The sequence below is a fragment of the Podarcis muralis genome, chromosome 12, assembly GCF_964188315.1.
Source record: "Podarcis muralis chromosome 12, rPodMur119.hap1.1, whole genome shotgun sequence".
NCBI lineage: Eukaryota > Metazoa > Chordata > Lepidosauria > Squamata > Lacertidae > Podarcis > Podarcis muralis.
In genome coordinates, this window is record NC_135666.1 from 16,781,204 (window position 1) to 16,804,802 (window position 23,599).

At 45.5% G+C, this 23,599-nt stretch overlaps 2 protein-coding genes across 4 annotated transcripts in view; one reads left to right on the plus strand and one right to left on the minus strand.

Moving 5' to 3' along the window:
* Positions 1 to 2,652, plus strand: part of PFKP (phosphofructokinase, platelet) — a 54,309-nt gene extending 51,657 nt beyond the window's left edge. For all 3 annotated transcript variants that reach the window (XM_028750215.2, XM_028750214.2, XM_077936766.1), the window contains 2 exons: positions 1,150 to 1,255; positions 2,077 to 2,652. In XM_028750215.2, the coding sequence (XP_028606048.2) occupies positions 1,150 to 1,255; positions 2,077 to 2,215 (245 nt within the window). In that variant the 3' untranslated portion in view covers positions 2,216 to 2,652. The remainder of the gene's footprint in view (positions 1 to 1,149; positions 1,256 to 2,076) is intronic.
* Positions 2,653 to 3,546: 894 nt separating this feature from the next.
* Positions 3,547 to 23,599, minus strand: part of PITRM1 (pitrilysin metallopeptidase 1) — a 31,892-nt gene continuing 11,839 nt past the window's right edge. The window contains exons 9-27 of the mRNA XM_028750564.2: positions 22,653 to 22,741; positions 21,290 to 21,418; positions 18,339 to 18,452; positions 18,050 to 18,146; positions 17,708 to 17,842; positions 17,350 to 17,488; positions 16,453 to 16,569; positions 15,531 to 15,663; positions 13,316 to 13,436; positions 12,961 to 13,037; positions 12,090 to 12,255; positions 11,606 to 11,706; positions 9,923 to 10,043; positions 8,680 to 8,751; positions 7,271 to 7,383; positions 6,139 to 6,264; positions 5,228 to 5,373; positions 4,714 to 4,816; positions 3,547 to 4,120 (exon numbers count right to left, since the gene is read on the minus strand). Of these exons, the coding sequence (XP_028606397.2) occupies positions 4,027 to 4,120; positions 4,714 to 4,816; positions 5,228 to 5,373; positions 6,139 to 6,264; positions 7,271 to 7,383; positions 8,680 to 8,751; positions 9,923 to 10,043; positions 11,606 to 11,706; positions 12,090 to 12,255; positions 12,961 to 13,037; positions 13,316 to 13,436; positions 15,531 to 15,663; positions 16,453 to 16,569; positions 17,350 to 17,488; positions 17,708 to 17,842; positions 18,050 to 18,146; positions 18,339 to 18,452; positions 21,290 to 21,418; positions 22,653 to 22,741 (2,193 nt within the window). The 3' untranslated portion in view covers positions 3,547 to 4,026. The remainder of the gene's footprint in view (positions 4,121 to 4,713; positions 4,817 to 5,227; positions 5,374 to 6,138; positions 6,265 to 7,270; positions 7,384 to 8,679; positions 8,752 to 9,922; positions 10,044 to 11,605; positions 11,707 to 12,089; positions 12,256 to 12,960; positions 13,038 to 13,315; positions 13,437 to 15,530; positions 15,664 to 16,452; positions 16,570 to 17,349; positions 17,489 to 17,707; positions 17,843 to 18,049; positions 18,147 to 18,338; positions 18,453 to 21,289; positions 21,419 to 22,652; positions 22,742 to 23,599) is intronic.

Genomic DNA, 23,599 nt, shown 5'->3' on the forward strand with positions numbered 1-23,599 from the left:
AGAAAGACAGTATAAATATATTAAAATATAATATAGCAAACATTTACAAACGGCTGTTAATATTTCTTAAGCAAGTAGGCCAGCTCCCTTTCTTCTTTTGAAAAGGCATGTTTAGGACCAAGGTTGTTTGCATTCTCAAGAATATTTGAGGCTGATAATTCAGAAAACTTAATCCACAATACTTTATTTACAGGGGCTAAAGTATCCATGAATGTTAGGTATACCTCATGGTATTCTATATATCAAGCCACATTCAAGTGGTTGCAACAGAACTAAGTAAAAACCAGTCAGTTACTAAGGAATCCTTTCACTTAACTGACTTCTAATTTTCTGAGCAAAACGTAAGTCTAGACAAGCTTACTCAGGGGGTAAGATCCACCAAATTCTAATGGTACATTGTTTGAGTAAACCTGCGTAGGATAAGGCTTCAGATTTCTTAGAATATTAGGCAAATTACCAAATCTTGCCATGATTTGGTCATGTTGATTGATATTTTACTCCAGGGTTGTCAACTTGGTGCTGTCCAGTGTTTTAGACTACAGCTTCCATCATTTCTGGCTGGTTAAGCTGATGGGCATTATAATTCAAAACATCTGAAAGGCACCATGTTGGCTATCCTAGCTCTACTTTTTTTGATTATGACCGACTCCTCAAACTGTGCTAAAATGTGTGAGTAATCTCAGAATTCCAAACCTAACTCCCCAAGACTTAAAAGTTCCTGACAATAATTTGTAAAAACATAGGAATGCACCGCGTGAGTTACATATATTCTTCCTTTCTTGTTTTGTTTTCTTGGTTGCTGCATGGATCACAGATGAAGGTAACACGCTTCATTCTTTTGCAATTTTATCAGGTTTGAGGAACAGTTCTTTCTGTAATGTTGAACGATTTCTAACGAAATTAACCATGGCCAATGACATCAGTTATTTATCCATTCTCTTTCACTCTAATTACCGATTTGAAAACCATGCCCTCTAACAGTTTCAGTCCCTATTTTTTGTTGTCGTTCTTCACTGTAACATTTCAGTTAACCAAATTCAATTAAAAACCCTATGTGGAATTCTTTAACATTTCATCCCCCCCGTACACTATTCCCGTATGTTACTCTTTTATAGCTAAAATGAGAAAATGTATGTTTTTTTTTCAAAGGAAGGGTATTTGCCAACACTGAGGACAGTGTTTGCCTCCTGGGAATGCGCCGGAGGAACCTTATTTTCCAGCCTGTGGTTCAACTGAAGGATGAAACAGACTTTGTGTAAGTAAAGACAGTGTGGGGGGAAACACCGCTGTCCACACGAAGATTAGCATTAAGAATTGGTATCTCTTTGGGGACAAACGGTAGACTCTAGTTCAACTTCAGACTTGAAGTGCCTCCCCCCCCCCAAAAAAAAAAAACAACTCCTGGGATTATTGAAAAGAGAATTTCTCTTTTACAAGGACCTGGCAGCGCTGAACCAGACACAATATTCTTTCACCCCCTTTTTAATCTTTTAATAGCAAATGCTTCCAATGTACTGTTGCTGTTGTGGGTGGTGCCCAGCTATTGGGTAGCATGGCAGCTGCTGAATTTTTCAAAATTCTCTTAATCCCTGCATCATCTCTACTGGGCTTTTTGCCCAGCCAAGCTAGGTGCCAAGTCTGAAGCTTGGATTTTAAGAGAAGCAACATGCCCCAGCGGAAGAGCATAAACTTTGCATGTAACATTTTGCTTCTGCAGTATTATTTAGTGGCACCTGTAAAGACCTCAGCCTGAGCTGTTTAAAACCAGCAAATTAGAATCCTTGTTTTAATGGAGGAAGGGGAGTGTGTTTCCATGATCTAATGGCTCTCCTATTACATCGCTTGTGCAAATAGGCAGCTACTTTATCTGCTGGGCACAAGTTGACATGACAGCATGTCACTAGCACTAACTCCCCATATAAACTATCTATTTACATGAACAGAGTGACAAGACCCTATTGCAAAGTTCCTGTGTCTTGTTTCAAGTTGATCAGCACCCTCAGTTGGTGTTCCTTAAAGCCTGCCTATAAGCTTAAATGAGTTCTAAAAGCATTTCCCCTCTTTCTTGCTAAACAGGCACCGAATTCCCCGCGAACAGTGGTGGCTGAAGTTACGGCCCCTGATGAAAATTCTGGCCAAATACAAGACCAGCTACGATGTGTCAGATTCGGGCCAGTTGGAGCATGTGCTCAGACCAAAACAGGCAGAAGCGTGAGCCGACGGGTCCAAGGTGTCCTACTGTTAAAAGGTTGCAATAGCTCTCCATTGTGTGTCAACGATGCTTTAGAATACTTGTTGCAGCTTCGTTTTGTAACATCTAAGTTATTGTACCAGCACTTTATGTGGAAAAACAAAAAGCCGCCATCACAGACACTCTCTACCTGGTATTGTCCTAGGCTTCTTAAAAAGACACCACACAAAACACCCTAGAGCCTAACTTAACAACAAAAAAACCCAACTTACCAATGTGTTCCTTACCAATAACCTGTGCAAAAACGGTTCTATGCACTCCGTGTGATGCTATTCATCTCTTGCACTTTTACCAGATAGTGTTTACACTTAGAGTATGTTACAGAGGCTTAGTTTTGTGTCAAACTAAAAAGGAAACTTATATATGTCCCCCAACAGAATAAAATACTATATTAAAAATAAGCACTGGAGTCATTTGTTCTGTACAACCTGGGACGAGCTTGCTTCATCCTACCCACTGGCTAGAGCTTCTCAGGGCTAGCCCATGTTATTGGTACAACTTTACCAGCCCTAGCTAATGTAACCAATGGTCAGAGGTGATAGGAGCTGTAGTGTGGCAACATCTGGAAGGTGCCAAGTTGGCTAACGTGCACTAGCTGAACGTGCTCATAAAAGAAAAAAAAGCATTGGATTTCAAGGCCTACAAATTCAAGGCAATTTCTTGCTTGTGTAGCAAGTTGTTTATGTAGTGCAACCAACTTCAGTCCAGCTGCTTGGATATCTAAGGAGCAAGAGTTAAAGTAGCAAATGCAAGATTATGATTTTTCTCTGCTGTAATTGCAAAGAGACCCCAGCTTCAAAACTAATGTTTGCCACAACCCCTGCAGTGGCTTGGATTCCAAAGCAGATGTAAAGATAGCTTGTTAGATCTGTTCTGGAATCCACTGGCATGGGGTGTGACTTTTGCTTTGAAGACAAGTGACTTCTCCCCATGCTTAGAGCCCTCAACCAGGGGTGGAGTTAGCAGGGCAGCCACATGGTACCCAAGTAGGCTGGGGCGAAGACTGCTGGAATGCATCCTCATGTGTAAAATCACCACCTGCAGGAGTTGTATATATATTAAGATGGTAGGAGCAACCCTGTATTTAAAATTCTCAGTGCTGATATGAGTGCTTCTGCCAGTACATCCTTTACTACCTAAAACACCAGAGAAGAAAGGAGTAACCTCTCGCCAACCCCATCACTAAACAAAAAGTGGCAGGCACAGACTTGCCTTCTGCTGTGTTGTCTCTAAAGATAAGCTACCTGATGCGGGAATAAGAAGTCTCATGACAAGATACTACGCAGAACAACTCATCAGAGGCTGGAAATATTTAATGGCACAAGGTTGAGACACACAATATTCAAATAAGAGTACTGAAGATGGTCAATGACAGTAATCTTAGAAAAAAGAGGAAACCCTAACTCTATTAGACATGATTTAAAGAAAACAGAAAACTTAATTGTGTGCTTCGACAACGTGCTAGGTACCACCTAGTTAAACTTAATCATGATCGGCTCTAGGCAGAACCAACAGTAGTTCCGGTGGGAAATTAGTCATGGTTATTGAGCTAGTTTGGGACCATAATCCAGAGCTTCAGTTTGGCAAATAGTGAAAGACTGACAGAGGGCGAAATCCCGCTTGAGAAGTAAGCACCACTGTGGAGTCAAGCTCTTTAAGATGACACAAGTGTAGTGCTGTCCGGTCCTGACAGCACTGCTATAGAGGAGGAGGACCCCAAGTTATTTTGGTATCCGTCACACACGATTGCATCTAATCTGAGCCGGCAGCAAATATCATCGTATAACCCACGAAGGGTCTTTGGCAGTGTGTGGGTTTTCTGGGCCAAGAATAGCCAGTCCTTTTGTTCTCTTCCCAGCGGCAAGATATCTGAAAGTCAACAAAGCATGAACCGTTAGTCTACTGTTCATTTGCAATTGTCTGTTCATCGGATAAGTGTAGGGAATATTAGGAGTCTTCAATTCTCAGGACTCAATGGGCAAAAGTGATGCTTTCGTTTTAAACTGCACTGGGATCATTATTGATAAAGGGCAATTCAGAAACTGAACAGCACACGTCATTCTGAAAAACGTTTTAATTTTAGACAGCATCAAAGTCTCTGGAGCTCCCTTTCACTTGATGCTGGAGGGTTGTTCAAGCTGGAGAAGTAGAGCATATTTGTATGTACACATTGCTCAGTCTGCAATTCATGCTTGGCTTGCTTATGAGTTATTCTAGGGCTTCACCACGCATACTGCCATCCAACTAGCTAGATTTGATTCACAAATCTAGGTTCTGTGTAAGTTTTACACATCCAACTGATTTGTCCCATTATCCCATTCAATAGCCCCATGCCACAGTAAACCCACAATCCTGAAAATTAAAGGGCTGTGTGGCAAACCTCAGTTGCCCCCACTCCCCTTGTGGGTTTCTGAAAGCTATCTGAGAAGTCTCGCACTTCCCGGTCAGGCACACAAACTCACTTGTTGGCTGCATCTATGAGGTTATCTTTGGAGACGGCGAAAAGATGCTCTCTGTGCCTCTGCTTCATCTCATCGGAGATCCCGTACAAAAAGGTATTCATTCCTACAAAGAATTCACGAACGTTAAGAAAACTAACTTGATTCTTAAGAGTGAAAGCAGCAGGTGGCAAACCACACCTCCATCCTGCAGTTCCTACTTTTAGACAGATCTGTTTCATAACGCACTGAGATCACTCTCAATTCTTCTGGAATGGCACATGTAGCCAAGAATTATGCAACAAATTTTAGATAATTTCTCCATGTTGGAAATGCCTGATAATGTCAGAAACTCTTTTTGGCTGCGATTTAGACATATGGAACTGGGTCCGCCTCCCCCCCCCACTCAAAAGCATCAAAGATAACTAAAATATGTGCAAAATCATATTTTGGCTTTCAGACTGATGGCTATTTTGATCCAGGAAAGGCTATTCGCTCTACTCATTTGGCTCAATCCTAAGATGAGAAGTCAACATACCTTTGTCTGATGGGGCTTGTGGGGCATCGACAGATGCAAACATGGCAAGCTTGGCTTCGTCAATGTCTTGCTGCGTGAATTTTCCCACCTTGGCCCATTCGGCGGCCTTTTCAAAAGTAGACAGGGTACCCATTGAATTTGGATCCCTAAAATGCAAGGAAGGCACGGGTAAGTTTATACAGCCATTTTATTTTTTTACAGAGAAATGACACCACAAAGTGACTTGCTCTTGTTCAAGTGGTTGCTTTTTCTAGCTTTGCCTCACACTGTGATCACAGATAGATGAAAACCCAACTGTTAAAAAGCAGTGTTGACTTCTGAAGGCTAATTCTGTCCCAATGACATTGTATTGAACTTACAACAAATAAATCTGTTGGGTTCCCTGAACTTAGAAAGCTTGAAATCATAGGAACATAGGAATGTGCTTCAAACTGAAATAGACCTTTGGCCAATCTAGCTCCATATTGTCTACATGGACTGGAAGCAGCTCTCCAGGGTTTCAAATGGGGGCCTCTCTCATCCCTACCTGGAGATGACGGGGATTGAACCTGGGACCTTCTGCCTGCAAAGCAGATGCTCTAGCGTTGAGCTACAGCCTTCCCCTGCCACTGTTCAGCATTCTGTTCAGCACTGCAGAAGTGGAAAGCAATTACGCAGCTTTCCCATCACTGACGTGTTCGTGCTTTTTTACGTTATGGGATTTCCTCAAAATTTAAAAGCACTGATCTGAGTGCTCTGGGGCAGATAGCAATAATCTACTCTCCCTTTACCACTCAATGATTTGTACAATTCCAGTTCCTGAACTCATTTTATTTGGCAGAGAACGCTGGTTTACAAAAAAAAGGAAAACAGAAAAACAAACAAGAACAGTCAAAGGAAGACATTGTGGTTCCACTCAGTCAACTAGTTACCTATAGGAGTAGAAACTGAATATGCCATTACTGGCAAGTTGTGCACCACCTCCATATGCACCTCCTTTCTCTCTAATTTCTGTATGCAGAAATTTAGCCGTCATTAGCCGGGCGAGGATGCGGAGGCTGAAAAAAGAGAGAGATCGTTAGTGAACAAGAGATCCTTACATTGCAGGGGGTTGAGGCTAGATGACCTTTCAACTCTTCAATTCTGATTAAGATGCTCTCTCCCTGGCCCTTTCTTTATTCCTCACCATCATCATCATCATCATCATCATCATTATAAGTCTGCATGAACAAATGTACCAAATCGGCAAAATTTCAGACTCAGGAAGATTTCATAACTTGTCTCCCCTCAGAAGTCAAGATCTCTGATCTCCACATTTCCACACCACATTTTTTCTCCTTTTTAAAAGCACAAGACTTATGCATGTAAGGGAATGTGCTTCTCCAAGTGGAAGTTTTAATGAACTTGCTAGATCATGGTGGCCTCTAGCTGCTGCTAAGACTCCCAACTCCAGTCAGCAAGGCCAGGTAAGGATGATAGGAATAGTAGCAGTGGCTACCCCTGTCCTAGACATCCCTTGGGGAGAGTGAACTGGGGGCTCCGTGGGCAGAATCAGTGCCAGCTACCTGGTTCCTTCTTGCTGCTCCAAAGCAGCGCCTCCACCTAATGAGTGCCAGGAGAGCACAGGTGTCATTAACTCAGAAGTGGTCCCTTATCAGCTGCTGTTACCTTGGCAGCAATGCCCCCTGAAGACGCACATGGGAAGCAGTGTTGTTGAAGCCGCACCCGCAAGCAAAGCTTGCAAGCCAAACCCACCTGTGCCCCACAGATGCTCTCCTGAGCTGAGAGGCAGGCAGCAACACAGAGTGAACAGGCAAGTGGGGGAAAGAAAGCCTGATTTTGTGAGCTGTGGGTCACCCTGCCTGTGAGTCCAGACATAAATGCACTACTTGTAGCAGCCTCTAACTCAGAAAACATCCCTGTGTTTTGAAAGCAAACGTCTTCCCGAGAGCACCGTCGGTTATTTCTGAATGCAGTTCTCAACACAGCCGCAATTGGAGATTTCTTTTATTCAACTCATGCACCATTTCCAAATCTGTTTGGCAGCACTTCCCATCATCTTACCTTGCGTGGTCCGGGGCTGTAAAGGGAACTGTCCGAACGCAGGCACCAACATAATTGACAGGGAAGGGCAGAAGGAAATGAGTCTTCATTTGGCATGGCTGGAAAGTGGGATCCTGGAGGAAAAGTCACATTGTTTTTGGTTTAGATCACCTCTGGCAGAGAGTGTATAGAGAGAGCAATTCTTACCCATTCAAGAGCATCAAAAGGAGTCCAGAAAGGTTAACAGTCAATTCTGCATTTGGTTACTTGGAGAGAGAAGGAAGGAGGAAAATGAGACCACAGAGTCTCAATGTGATTGCTTGGAGGGCTCAGAACAGCCGACAGCAAGGGAGAAGAGGGAAAGCATTTTAAGAATTTGATACCTCCTATTATTGTTTTTTAAAGGCAGTAGTTGTCAAAGGCAAGGAACAGCTCAGCACAGCCCCACATTTGAAGGGGGCACAGTTTGCAAAGGGGATGTGCATTTCCCAGGCGTACAACAGAATACACTTTCACTTGACATGTAACTAACTCTCTTCTCCCTCCCTTCCTAGCCTAGTGTTGCCTTTTATAAGCAATGAAGGCAGGGCTTGGGTTAGCTATGTTAGTAGCTTTAGAAATATAACTTTATGAAGCCCCAAGTGGGGATAAATCGGGAGACAATCTTTGGCACGCAAGAGCAGACTGTTTATATTCCATTCAACTTTTTTTAAAAAAAGATATCGTATGCTATTTTGAAGAACTTTATGGAGGCAAAAAAATGTTTCGGAGATGGGTCATAGGTAAGTCGTCGTCCTCCATCCAGTTTGTGGGGCAAAAATTGCACCCTAGATGCACCTGCCATTGTTGAATTTACATAGAAGGAGGAGTACAACCAAGTCTTTCTTGGGAAGGGACAGAAAAGTTACGGCTCCCAGAATCTGCTGGACTCCAACTCCCATCAACCCTGACCACTGGGCTCTGCGAACAGGGGCTGATGGGAGTTGGAGACCAACAACAATGGGGCACAGGATTGCCATTTTTGTTCTAAGGCATTTTTCCTGTGCAGGTGACAAACAACCAACTCGATTGCCAGCCACTTCTTCTTCTCATAAATGAAGAAAGCACTTAGAAAAACAAAACAACTCTAAGAAATCTTGATTTTTGCCACTGCGGTGGCTTTTTCTTTTCTGTCCAGCCAGCATGGAGCAATATTTCTAAAAGAAAAACCAACTCATGGAAGCAGAATTGGGTGCCACCAGCACACAATTGTTTTTTTGGGATGGGGAACATTTTACTTCCCCGAGTTATTACCCAATTTTAGCTTCCTGTTAAGGCTTCAGGTCCCCCCTGAAAGGAGCACATTAATCTTCAGAGCAGTTAAGGCTCAATTTGGGGAGTAGTGACAAATACTGGCAACTTCGACCTAAGGCAAATGAGCTAAGACTCACCGTAATGAGCTTCCTGGTGATCTGGGAGCAAGCAAGCACCTCACTGCCATCGGTTTTGGGGTCTGAAGGTTTCTGCAAAGAGAAAACTTGGTTGAAACAACAGAGATCCGATTGGTTTCTCCCAAGTAAACAGCACAGCTTCCCCAAGCATTTCCTTTCCGCTGTGTCCAATATTTTGCTGCTGATCACACTAAGGGTTGCATTCAAAACATGTCCTGCGGGCAGTGCTAATGCTGGGGTACCCTGTGAGGATTACAATGTAAGACAGGGGTGGGAAGCCTCTGGGTCAGGGGCCAAATGTGGCCCTCCGTGTCTTTCTATCTGGCTCTCTGAAAACTCCCTCTCCCCAGGCTGAATCCCTCTAGGACATCTGCTTTGTGCCGCCAGTTTTCTGCCTAACTTAAACTGTAATAATGCATTAATGGAGAACGGGGATATGAGTGTGTACAGGAACTTGCGATTTGGGGCCAAAATGCAGCCTATTGCACAAAGCTAAGGGTCACAGCCGTTGCTCTGCCCACACCCAACTCTGGCATGCGGCCCCCAGAAGGTTCTCTACAAAGGAATGCGGCTCCCAGGCTGAAATAGGCTCCCACCTAGGCAATGAGAACAGCCAAAGTAGAAGTGACATGGGCTATCAGCCTTCCATCCGTCCTCTGGCTTTAAAAAACTGCTGCAGGGGGCTTCATACATTATTGGAGTGCTGTAGGACATTTTTCCTGATCTAAGTCCCCATCCCACTCCCAGAAGCTATCTGGCCCACTGGAGAGAAATACAAGCATTGTTGGGGTATCTCCCTCTACAGAGCTAACAGCATCTTTGGAGGAAAGCAGTCTATGTCTTCTCTCCCTCTCAATACCCCTCAAATTCTATTGCACAGATCAAATTTGGACTCAGCAACATCTTCAGTTTCTTCATATAATAGGAGAATTTGGTCGCAACTGTAGAATTCAGCTATAATACCAATGAACCAAAAGGCACTGCCCCTTCTCATCTCAGCCTTAGCTCCCTCAGGAAGGGGTGGAAGAATAGTACTTGAAACATGCTAACATTTGTAGGAACCACAGCAGGAAGGAAATGTGAGAGCAGGGGGAGGCGCCCTTGGCAGCCCGTGTTGCAAGATTTGTATTTCCATAAGCTATAGAAAAATGCACTGGATATGTAGCCAATTCTGCCTCTCATTTGCATGAGAACTGGAAAGTCACCTGCAACACAAACACTTTCTCTGCTAATCCTCCTTTACCTCAATCACATGGGGGCGGACGGACTTGCGTTCCTTTTTACTCCGGGCGATGCCCTTTATGAACCTTTCAATGGCTTTCGCAGCGTGTGGCATCTGCTGAGGGGTGGCGTTCACTGAACATCTAGGCAGAAATTAAATTGCATCTAGTCGCACGCACAAACACACCGTCTGCGAGGAACAAACTGCGCTTTTACACCTCCCCACTTTTCCAAGTCGAGTTCTGTTTAGCCATCAAATATCACTGGCTTTAAAAAATGCTGGGCGGACTTTAATTCTGGTCTCTGAGGGCTCTGCGTGGTGAGGGCAGTATGGAGCCAGGCTTCCCTCCAACTCTGAAGCTGAAGAGGCTCAGCAGGGAGGTTTTGGAGGTCCTGGCAGCAGCGCTGCAACTTCCCCAGCTACAAAGCTGGGAGATTATTTATTTACTTTATAGTTAAAGTTTAAGGGTCTGGGGTTGCGGTGCTCATTTTGCTTTATTGGCCGAGGGAGCCGGCGTACAGCTTCCGGGTCATGTGGCCAGCATGACTAAGCCGCTTTTGGCGAACCAGAGCAGCACATGGAAATGCCGTTTACCTTCCCGCTGGAGCGGTACCTATTTATCTACTTGCACTTTGACGTGCTTTCGAACTGCTAGGTTGGCAGGAGCAGGGACCGAGCAACGGGAGCTCACTCTTTCGCGGGGATTCGAACCGCCGACCTTCTGATTGGCAAGTCCTAGGCTCTGTGGTTTAACCCACAGCGCCACCTGCGTCCATTTACTTTATAGCCCACCTTTTTCACTCCAAGGTGGTGTACATGGTTCTTCCTCTCAACATTTAATCGCCATGCCCTGCCCTGCAAGGCAGGGTCAATCCTAGGGGCAGTGACTGGCCCAAGGTCACCCAGTGAGCTTCACTGGTCAAGCGGGGATTTGAACCCCGGTCTCCCAAGTCCTAGTCCGACACTCTAATTGCTACATCACGACACTCCCCTCATTGCCACGCCTTCCCAAGCTAGGTCGATGCACTTGACACTGCCTGAAATCAGGAGCTGTGTTCAAACCACGGTAACCCAAGCAGTCACACTCCCTTCTTCTCCCTGCTGGTAAGAGGGATGGAGACCAGAATTCTTGCTTTGAGCAGCCAAGAGTTGTGGACTCCAAAGGCCGCCATCTTGAGAAGTAGTATGTTATTTGCCAGCTGCATTTATACAGAACCTTCCTGGCCAAGGAACTCAGGGCAGTTCGGTTTTAAAATACTACGAACAAGCAAATAGTGGAACACAGAGTAACAGCGTTCTCTTGAGTCAATGGAGGGAGGGGTGCTCAATAATTCTCCTTTGTTGCTGATGGTTGCATCAGCAACAGATTTCATGTACTCCCCCCCTCCTGCAGACCAACGAGCAGTGTTTCCAAACTATGTAAAACTGTAATTTACTTTCAAAAAAATCTTTATTTAATGCTTTCATTTGGCAGTAGAGTTTCAGATGCTTGAATTCCCGGATAACGCTCAAGAAGGCAGACTAATGCTCTCTTAAATGCTCACTGCCTGATAACTGAATGCTCAGTAGAATACCTGTCTCTCACACGGTTGTGTACATGCAAGATTCACCATTAGGGGGTTAGAGAGGAAGCCAGCAAAGGACTTAGAAATCCACTCGGGGCTAGCTTAGGGTCACATTAAGCGAACATTAACAGAGCCTTACCGCATGTTGTCGCTGTTTAAGAGGTATTTCTTGATGCGTGGCAATTTCCGCAGCACTGGCTTAATGTCGGACATCTCTGCAATTCTTTTCATCAATCTCACCTGAATTGGGGCAGCAGGAAGGAGAGAGAGAGAATGAATAGTAAAGCAAAAGCAATGAAAACCCACCAAGCAGACCCGAGACCTTAAAATATGTGACTATAAACAACTGGGGGGGGGGGGCTTCTTCCCCACATATGGCTGCTGGGAATTGCTCCCTTGTTTCAATGTGCTTCCCTAGAAACTTCAGGCAAGAACTCTTGTTGGAATAGAAACAGCAGTGTGCAGAAGAGGCTACTTGAGAGACTGATTCAATCTCTGTGGAGCTGCTGCTGTTAGGCAGAGTGCACAGCACTGGGCTGGGTAGACAAATCAGACACCTTCATCTAAGCCAGTTCTCCCCTTCCGGAATGATGGAAGCCTTCTCCTCTCGGCTGTCTCCTTACCTGCTCCATGCCGTTAAACATTTCCTGCAGCTCTCCGGCTGGCGTCAGGGTTCTGCTGGCTCTAATCGAGGCATACATGTGCCCAGAATCGGGAATCCCATTCGAGAGCTCTTGAGCCGTCATCTTGACTAGAACCTTGAAGTGTTCCTCGTCTTCAAAGTGAGGGCTGCAGAAAGTGGAGAGAGGAAGCAGAAAGGCATCAGTTGGGGGGCGGCGGGGGCAAATCACAGCAGAAAAGCACTGAAAGGGCTTAGAAGCAGCCATCGCTGAAGACCAACTTCTTCCAAGTATAATCACCAAGAGTTGGGCAAAAAACATCCAGCTATAACCACCAGCCCTGGTCGTTCATCTGGAAGGTCTAGAGTGTTGAGAGATGATCTCAGCAGCTGCTTAGTTTTTAGGGCAATTTCTTCTGAGCATTCAAGCGGCCTGGCTACTGCGTTCTGCACCAGCCACGGCTTCTAGATTAGATATAAAGGCAGCCTAGTTCTGGGCTCAGATAACCCAGCAAGCTATGTTGAATCAAAAGCTTCTCAAGTACTCCATCCAGCTACACCTGATGTGACTCCCACACAAAGAGTTAGCCACTCCGAGCCCGGCTTCAGCTGGGGAGGGCGGGATATAAATAAAATTTTATTTTTTCTATTATTTTTTTAAAAAATAAATTACCTTCTTATGAATTAAACAAACAAACAAAACCCATGTTTAATCCTGTGCACATTTAGCTATGCACTTATTTCATTTTTAGGGTGATATGAAATGAATGGCCATGTTTTCTAGTATCTCCAAGCTTTGTGACATATATCAAAATCAAGCCATTTAGCTCTTTTAGCAGGAAAGCACACAACTGCAAACAACACACACAGAGTACCTGTTGAATATTTCACTCCAGATGTGCATCATGTCAGGCAGATTTCGATCCAGGCAGAGAGAAGAAAAGAGCACACCCTAAAGGAGAAATTTAACAAGAAAACTCAGATCAGTAGACAAACCAATAAGAGATCCTCAAATAATTACTTAAGGAATAACAGCTATCTGCTCAGTTGTGATTCCCAGACAGTTATTTACTGGGTATGGTGCTTTAGAAATAGGAAGCAACATTGCCAGTCATTAATTAGGTTTGCATCTCATCTGCAGCAAGGGAGGCATTCACATCTCTAGCCGACACAGCCCCAACATGAAAGAGCCCCAGCGCCACGTGACACCCGACCTGGAGACTGACTTACCTGCTCATACACGTCCAAGTGGGAGTCGTCCACGGTGATATGGGGGCAGACGGAAAGGCCCCCTGTTTTCAGCTCTATCTCTTGAGCCTGTTCTCTGTAACTGAGAGCGCCACAGCCCATTCTGCAAGAAGGAGAGAGCAAGTAGGGTGTGGACAGCCAGCCAAGCAAAAGCTTGCGGCATTTAAGTAATTTCTCTCCTGGCCTTTATTTTGCACATGTTGGAAGAAGGGTTTTGGAAGCCGAGCCCTAAGAGGAACAGCAGAAAGAGCTGGGAAAGAGTAGCCTGGGGGATGGAAGACCTGAAGATTTAGGCAAAAGCCCAATGGCAGCATTAGAGGAGGACATGCCAGGTGTCCTCTTAAAACCTGCTGGCCCCAAACAGCAGCAAACAGGAAGAGGGATTGCTGGAGCTTAGAAGCTCCCCATTTCCCTCCCTGCAGCTTCTACGAGTAGCATAGCAGATTTGGGGCAGCAAACCTTAGCAGCCAAGAAGAAATTATACCCAGCTCTGCGCAATCCCAGGGATGTAGCTCAGCAACCAAGTCTAGACAGCAACAGCTTTAGGGTTGTTTCTGTTACTGGATGTTGCCTGTTGTTGAAGTAATCTTGTTGCATTTTTAGTATTGAAATGCAGTTTTTTGGTATGTTATTATGTTTCTGCTTCGCTGCTACTGTGAAATGGTTTTGCTACGTTGTTTTGAAATTGTTACTGTGTTCTTGTTTTGCTATGTTATTATGAGACTGTGGTGTTTTGTTTTGAGATGTTTCTTTGTTGCAAGCCACTTTGAGCATGCAATAAAATGAATGAATGAATGAAAGGTTCCAAGGTTCAATCCCTGGGCATCTCCAGGCAGAGCTGGGAGAGACCACTGCCAGTCCGTGTAAGGGAGGGATGGCAAAATCACTGCCCCCCCCCCAGATGTGGTTTGACTGCTGCTTCCATCACCCCTGGCAGACAGCTGCAGCTGATAGGGGCTACACCTGGAAGGCTGCAGGTAAGCCACCGCAAATGGTACAAGGCACCTTCCTTTAGAACTACAGGATCACAGAACGGTGGCGTTGAAAGAGACCCAAACCGTCATTTAGTCCAACCTCCTGCAATGCAGAAATCACAGCTGTGCTCTTCTTCTCCCAAAAACTTTGTACCCCAAGTCACCAGCCCCAGTACCAGAGGGCCTGCCCCACAATTGCTTGGAGAACTGTTTAATAACTTTCTTGTAGTAAGTAACCAAACAAACCCCTGTGTTGCAAAGAGAACGTCAGCAATGTATAGGCAACACGATGACCATGTACATACGCAATAAAATTTATAGAATTCCTTCAAACCATAACAAGTCCAAAATGAATAACGCTATAAGGAGTATGAAAAAATGGACTATTAACAGACAAAAATTTAATGTTACATTATTTTAAGATTAAAGATTAGGATAAACAAAAAGGGGAAGGATTTGCTGAACTAACAAATTGAACTGGAATACAAAAAGGGAGGTGTGAGGAGGTTCGGGAAATAAGCAAATGAAAGAAAGTGATGGAAAGATGGAATTGTTTTTTATCTATTTTTATTTTGTATGTTTCTTTTTTCATTTTGTAAAATTCTAATAAATATCTTTAAAAAAAAAAAAAGTCCAAAATGAAATCTTCATTTTGCCTATGCATTGCTGACATTAATAACTTTCTTGGCCAAGGATATACATATTTTGTTCAAGCTCATTACACTATATAGACTGTAATACCATTAAACGAGCAATTTCCACAACATGCACCCCAATAGTCTTCCCGCAAAAAAATAATTTGAATTTAGGTTAACTCATCAACCCCAAAAGAGGGGAGAGGGAAGAGATAGTGTTCATTAACCACCTTTGCTGGAATGAAGTTTATTGCAGAGATAGCCCACGGGGTGCCCTGCAGATGTTCACAGAATCTTAGAATTGTACAGTTGGAAAGGTGCATGAGGGTCATCTAGTTCAATCCCCTGCAATGCAGGAATCATTTGCCCAACTTGGGCCAGAACTCACAACCCTGAGATTAAGAGTCTCGTGCTCTACCAACTGAGCTATTCCGACCAAGCTGTTGTAGGACTATGCATCACATCAGCCCAAGGGAGTACGGTCAGTGGTCAGGACTGATGGGAAACTGGCAGTCCAACATCTGGAAGCACCACATGGGCTCTCTCTGGAATAAATCCCCAAAGCACAAATAGAAAGCTCCTCCTTACTTGGTGATGACGTTGCAAAAAAGTGGGACGTAAGGCCGGAGCTCCTCCGGAAGAGTGTTCAGGCTGGAAACCGCTCTGAAATACACCATGCCGTTTGTGGGCTGAGCGCAGTACTGGACCGGGACATCCTCAGCTACAGACAAATGAGAAGAACTCATCAATATATGGTGGCAGAATTGGAGAGTGGAGGGAGCAGGGTTTCAGAAACAAGCCCGGCTTCCTTCGGAAATATAGAGCGCCGTACAATTCAAGCCCAAATCCTTCTCTTGGCTCGTATAAAAGCTGAGGACCCACAGGCCCATTCCAAGCTGCCCTACCTCCCAGGTTTGATCCCTTACATCTCTAGGTACGAGTTGGGAGAAACTCCTTTCTGAAACCCCAAAGAGCTGCTACCAGTCAGTGTTGAAAATACTGGACTAGATAGACTTGTGGTCTGACTCAGGAGGAGACAGTTTCCTCGGAAAACATGGGAAATGGAATGGAGCACCCAGAAAAATGGACTGGCTGGCTGAAACCCTGGACAGGAACACTCACTGTGCAACATTATGCAGGCTCCTTTAAGACAGCTGCTAAAACCTCCCTGTCCCACCCCAGTCTATCTGGATGCAAAAATCAGTTATGCATACATGACTTTAAATTGCAGTAATTTTATCTGTATGTTATTGATAATTATTTCACTGTCTAGAGACTTTGTGATTAGGCTATTTATAAATTTTACTATATCCACCAAGCATAATGTTGCAGAGCCCTCTCATACTTAACCGAAACCTGCCTGCATTTCCACCTGGGAAGGAACCCAGAGTGGCGTCAGCCTGTACCTGAGAAAGAGCTGCTATTCCAACACAAGGCTAACTACATTCACAGGCTCTATACGTTTTTTGTTTTTTTAATGGAATATCAGCATTCAGCGACTCTGTCTTACCTGTAAGTGACGTCTCCAGCTCAGTAAACGCAATCCTAGGCTCAATATCCGAGACCTTCAGAGCCGGGAGGCAAGATGTGTCTTGAGGCTTGCTTTGCAGATCAAGCAGTTCCAGCCCTAGAAGGAAAAGTGTACCATCGGTCAGCGGTTCTGACAAAAACTATCCAACAGGGATTCAGGTTCAGCGGCAACAGTAGGGATTCGACAACGTTCTCCTGGGAATTTAATGAATTTGCTTCCCAAACAGCTCCTGGTGGTTTTCAAAGTTAAGTCCCCTGCTGCCAAATTTTGGAGAGGCAGTGGAATACAAAGGGATACAAATTTCCCCTCACATATTTATTTCATTTAAAACTTTTATACTCCCGTCGTTCGGTCCCAGCGCCTGCCAACCTAGCAGTTCGAAAGCACCTCCGGGTGCAAGTAGATAAATAGAGACCGCTTACCAGCGGGAAGGTAAACGGCGTTCCGTGTGCTGCTCTGGTGCCGGTTCGCCAGAGCAGCTTCGTCACGCTGGCCACGTGACTCGGAAGTGTCTGTGGACAGCGCTGGCTCCCGGCCTCTAGAGTGAGATGAGCGCACAACCCTAGAGTCTGGCAAGACTGGCCCGTACGGGCAGGGGTACCTTTACCTTTTACTCATTGAGGGCCACAGGGTGGTTCATAATATAAAAACACAAAAATAAACGTCCGTTTTCAAAGTGCGCATTGACCTCAAATGGGAAACCGCAACGAATGTGGTTTAAATTTCTGTTATCTTTTAATACAGAAATGGGGGAAAGGGGAACAAGAAGTGCGCAGAGATCAACCACCAACTCAAGCTGCAGCTTATTCACATCCTCTGTCCATCCCTCCATCCACATAAACGTAAGAGAGTCAAAGAAGGCAGTAAAAGCCCCACCTTTTTCATATGTCTGCTTCTTCTCTTCTTCAGAAAGGGCCTCAAGTTTTTCTTTCAGCTTTGCCGCTTCCATCGAGGTTTGCTTCTCATAGAAAGCCCCATCTGGACTCATTGACAGCGTCAGCCTATGGGGGTTACCCTAGTTGCCCAGGACCAAGGCGAAGAAAACAGACAATGGAGTGCCCATCAGTGCAAAGAACAGCCTGCTATTTTAAGATCTACCCTGGCCGTCATGGGAGAGGGGTGGTCTTCAGCCTGTGGCACTTGGCTGACCACTGTCAAGAGACAAGGGTGCTGGATGTGATGGACCTTTGCAAGTCCAGAGTCGTCGTCCCCTACCCTGTAACTGGGTCCTTACCTTAAAGTACTGCTTCATCTTTTTCTGAAGAAACTGGGGGTCCTCCTTAAGGCACTGCCTGAACCGAGCCACTTTCTCGGCGATCTTTAGAAGGTCAACGGGGTCTCCTTCGTGGTTCCAACAGGAGGCAATATACTTGAGGGATGAATATGGAAGGTCAACTTTAAAAGCTAACTGGACTTGGAACTGGATAAATGCTGTCATTTCTCCCTTGTGATCAACCCATTTCCTACCCCATTACACAAGAATATGACCAACGTATTTAACAGGGTATTGTTAAGAAATGCTGTTAACTCGAGAGGAGACAAGCCATGGACCCATCAATGGGGAAACAGCACTTACTGAAGTCAAAGCAAGTCCAAAGCTAGTTGACTGATGCTTCATCTGGATTTCAATCTTGTGAAGGAGTGCTTCAATCCTTTCTTCCTCAAACCCATTCCTTGGGAGAAAACAAACAAGCAGGCGGACAGTTAATATTGCTCTAAAAGCACACACAGAAGGGAGACTTCCACTCCCATTGAAACATTAAAGAACACGCAAAAAAAAAAAAAAAAAAAGACTCACACACTCAATGACTCACACACTCCCCAGCCACTACAAAACAAAACAACCCCACACAGCTTTTACTTACTCAATAACTTCATCGACAGTCCTGGAAATAATTTGTTTCACAGTCTCAATGTTCTCTTCGGCGATCCCTTGAAGGCCAACGCTGAAATAAGCCTCTCTTGTGGAGCCGTTGAACCTGCAGAACACAGAAAACAAAGGAAAAATTGTCTTGGCTGCTCACAGCAGGGGTGGGGAGACATTTTGCAATTCAAGGTCCACATCCTTTCAATTGTAGCCTCCTTGGGGCCACGAGACAATTATGGGTGGAGCCTGAGAAAGTGGGCGGGGCAATAAAGGTGACTTTAACTTTGTAGAGAAGGCGACATACTAGCTGTGAACTACATAGGTAAAGGTACCCCTGCCCGAAGGCCAGTCGTGTCCGACTCTAGGGTTGTGCGCCCATCTCACTCTATAGGCTGGGGGCCAGCGCTGTCCGGAGACACTTCCGGGTCACGTGGCCAGCGTGACGAAGCTGCTCTGGCGAGCCGGCACCAGAGCAGCACACGGAAACGCCGTTTACCTCCCCGCTAGAAAGCGGTACCTATTTATCTACTTGCACTTTATGGGTGCTTTCGAACTGCTAGGTGGGCAGGAGCTGGGACCGAAAGACGGGAGCTCACCCCGCCGCGGGTATTTGAACCGCTGACCATGCGATCGGCAAGCCCTAGGCGCTGAGGTTTTGCCCACAGCGCCACCCGCGTCTACATAGCACTACATAGGTTTGTACAAAGAGAGACACACTTATTCTCCCCATCCAGGCAAGAAAGAGGCACCATCGCAATTGAGGCATGTGTCCCAGCCAGGCAGAAGCACCCAAAGAAGGTGAACAGCAGGACTACCAAGGGGTGTGGCTTGAAGACCACATGGAAAGGCTTGGAAGATCCACATTTTGTCCCTAGGGACTGAGATTGCCCACTTCTGGCTTTCGGCCTTCTGGGCTGCATCAATAGGAGTATAGCATCTAGATCAAGGGAAGTAATAGTGCCACTGTATTCTGCTCTGGTCAGACCTCACCTGGAGTACTGTGTCCAGTTCTGGGCACCACAGTTCAAGAAGGACACTGACAAACTGGAACGTGTCCAGAGGAGGGCAACCAAAATGGTCAAAGGCCTGGAAACGATGCCTTATGAGGAACGGCTAAGGGAGCTGGGCATGTTTAGCCTGGAGAAGAGGAGGTTAAGGGGTGATATGATAGCCATGTTCAAATATATAAAAGGCTGTCATATAGAGGAGGAAGAAAGGTTGTTTTCTGCTGCTGCAGAGAAGCGGACACGGAGCAATGGATCCAAACTACAAGAAAGAAGATTCCACCTAAACATTAGGAAGAACTTCCTGACAGTAAGAGCTGTTTGACAGTGGAATTTGCTGCCAAGGAGTGTGGTGGAGTCTCCTTCTTTGGAGGTCTTTAAGCAGAGGCTTGACAACCATATGTCAGGAGTGCTCTGATGGTGTTTCCTGCTTGGCAGGGGGTTGGACTCGATGGCCCTTGTGGTCTATTCCAACTCTATGATTCTATGATTCTATTCTATGATTCTTGGGCAGCTGAGTCTTGAAAGAGTTGTGCCCCAGGAAGGAAAGGGCAAGTGGGAAAGAAGTGGCACACTGCATTAAACTTGTTCCAGCGGCAGAAGAACAGCAGAGCCCAGACAGGGTGCATAAAGGCAAACAGAAAGGGTAGAAATACAGGCGAACAGCCCATTCGCCAGAAGGAAGCTATAACACAAAGCTACAAAGGCTAGTTCTAAAATTTCAGGAAGCCAGAATGCTTTTAGCGCATTTAGCACTACTTAGAAGCGGGAAGTCCAGACATTCCACGAACTGAGATCCAGTCAACCAGGAATCCTGAGAAGGTGTGGGTCTGATCCAAGTTCCCAGGAGATTTTATCCGTGAAATTACAGTACAGGTAATTTGCAACTTACACACATTTAACTTGTACGCATTCAACTTTATGCACTTGGCAAAAATGTTTTAAAAAATTAAAAAGGGAAAGACTTTGGCAGCGCCATCTGCCACTGAACCCAAAGTTTTGACTATATGTGATTCTGGCTTTGCACGCTCTCTCTCCCGGAACATAACCCCAAATTGAGAGTCGCCTGAAGTTGGCGTGTTTTCACTTGCTTGGCTGGTCTTGGCTTGAACTCTTTTCTCCCCCTCAAAGTCAAATCAGGGAACAGCAGTGTGAAATATTTCATTTGTGTCAGCCTAGTGTGACTGGATGTATGGAAGTGAGAGCTGGACCATAAAGAAGGCTGATCGCCGAAGAATTGATGCTTCTGAATTATGGTGCTGGAGGAGACTCTTGAGAGTCCCATGGACTGCAAGAAGATCAAACCTATCCATTCTGAAGGAAATCAGCCCTGAGTGTTCACCGGGACAAATCCTGAAGCTGAGGCTCCAGTACTTTGGCCACCTCATGAGAAGAGAAGACTCCCTGGAAAAGACCCTGATGTTGGGAAAGATGGAGGGCACAAGGAAAAGTGGACGACAGAGGACGAGATGGTTGGACAGTGTTCTTGAAGCTACCAGCATGAGTTTGACCAAACTGCAGGAGGCAGTGGAAGACAGGAGTGCCTGGCGTGCTCTGGTCCATGGGGTCACAAAGAGTCGGACACGACTAAACGACTAAACAACAACAACAACAACAAACTGTGACTGGCCCAAAGTTAATCTGTAAACTTCGTGGAATGAGTGGAGATTTTGAACCCGGGTCTTCTGGGTCCTAGTCCGACACTCTGATCATAACATCACATTGCCTTGTTACAACCTTACTTTATACCACTTAGAAGTCACAGTGTTAAGCAGTATATAAAATGGTTAGGTGGATGGGGGGGGGGGGAGAGTGAAATAAAGAGCAAAGTGTGCTTTGCCCCTATTTTAAATGCCCAACCTGAGTAATTTAATTAAAAAACAACAAGTTGAACTAAAGTTGTGGGGCGAAGGCCTACACTGCTGCACGCGGCCAACGCACTTACCCAACATCTGGCGAAAAATCTGAACCCAGACCAGCCTCGATTAAAGCTTTATAAAAGGGGGAATTGGGGCCACCAACCAACAGCGAAGACAACAAGTTCAGCGTGAAGGATTCGAAATTATCTGTAATGCTAAAAAGAGAAAAAGTTAACAATAGTACCATGGGATTCAGCATACAAAGGACGGCGACGGCAGTTAAGACCAAACCAAAACCTGAATCCAGGCGCAGAGTTACAGAAGGCTGGTCAAGTTATTCTGGCAAACAATGCAGAAAATGGGAGAGAGTCTTCTGCGACATTTTTATAGGTTCCAGAAACATTCTTAGTAGCTGTGGATTATTGACAGGAAGCTCTGTAGATTACGTGCCTCTCCCCACATTTGTTGTACGAAATCAATGAAGAAAATGGCCAAATAATTTGTCCTTTTACGACTCCTGAAATCAGGTAGCTGAGGAGCCACTTCAATCTACCCCAAAAGAAGGCTGACTGACCTACCTGAGCAGGCTGTGGTAAGTTTTATAACAAAGTAACACATGTGAATCACTTATAACCTTCTAAAATGGGAATTGTGTCCAGTGCTGAGTTAGCTGTGGATTCACAGAACATTATGAGGGTGGGAAAGTGGCAATGGTGCCACCAGCCTATAGCTTTTCTTTTCTGTTTTTGCCCGAAGTTGTTTGTGAAAAAAGCCAAAATCACCAAAATCTACACTACTGGCATGGGCAATTTCTGCCCAGACACTGCTTAAGGAGGCTGAATACAAGCTATGTCCAGAAAATTCCGGACCTATGGCAACTCTGTTCCGCCATATTCTGCAAATGTGTAACCCCAGCTCATCATATAACTTCAGGGATGTAACCTTCATGGCTTTTATCTGTCAGAGGACTGACAACATAGCAAAAGACAGCAGCGCCCCCTGGTGCAGCTCCACATCACTACTCAACCATGAAGCCTAGTGACTTTCTATCAGTCATTTACTGCCTGCTACTGAGTCTTAACTACCTGGTAGGATTATTGTTGGGAGACAATGGACACTGCCCCAAGCTTTTGGGAGATGGGCAGACTGCTTTATAATGTAATAAAGAAATGCAAGTTAGCCCTCTGAAAAACAACAATGACCATTGCACCCCTTTCTCAGCTAAGCCTTGCTGAAAAGAAAGTATGGGGGGGGGGGGTAGGGAGCCAGGATCCCAAGGGGAGAGGCTAAGCATCACCAAACTAGCCATTTTATGCTTTTGGTGACTGGGTTCAATATGCACTAAGCACAACTGGAGAAGGCAGAGATGGTGGGAGCCCATTTCAGGGTTCCCTGTTCAGCAGGGAACGGCAAGCTGTTTGAAACTCATCCATTTCCCATTCCACGTACTCTGCTAGGAGGTAGCTGACGCTGACCATCGTCTGCTTCTTGGAGTCTGCAGCAAGCGAATCAGTCCCGCAGGTCACATGGTGTTCCCTCTGCAAAAGAGAAACCGATGATTTGAGAAGGCAGGGGAATGCAGCCCTCTCTCTCTGCCTCCAATATATGGAAGTGCCAGAGTTAAGCTCACTGGCAAGAGATGCCTGAGAGCGAGATGCTGTAGCTGAGCATGTGCAACCTTACACTGAATCAGACCATCGGCCCAGTATACCTGAAGAAGTGTCTCCACCCCCATCGTTCAGCCCGGACACTGAGGTCCAGTGCCGAGGGCCTTCTGGCGGTTCCCTCCCTGCGAGAAGAAGTTACAGGGAACCAGGCACAGGGCCTTCTCGGTAGTGGCACCCTCCCATCAGATGTCAAGGAAATAAACAACTATCTGACTTTTAGAAGACATCTGAAGGAAGCCCTGTATTGGGAAGTTTTTAACATTTGGTGCTTTATCGTGTTTTTAGTATTCTGTTGGGAGCTGCCCAGAGTGGCTGGGGAAACCCAGCCAGATGGGCGGGGTAATAAATTATTATTATCTAGTCCAGCATCCTGTTCTTACATTGGTCAACCAGGTGCCTGTGGGAAACCCAAGGAGCAGTACCTGAGCAGAAAAGCACCCTCCCCTCCTGTGGTTTCCAGGTATTCAGAAGCACGATTGCCTCCAACTGTACAAGCAGAGAATCACCCAAGATAGTCGAGGCTCGACTGGCTGTGGATCCCCAAAGTTTCAGGTAAGGGTTTTTATCCAGCCCTGCTTCCCCAAGATCTATTCACTGAAGATAGCAGTCTTTCAGAGCATTTGCACGGCATGCAGAAGGTCGGAGGTTCAGTCAACCAAACAGGCATCTTCAGGCTCTGGCCTGAAGCACTGAAGAGTTGCTGCCAAACAGTGCAGACAATTCTGAGCT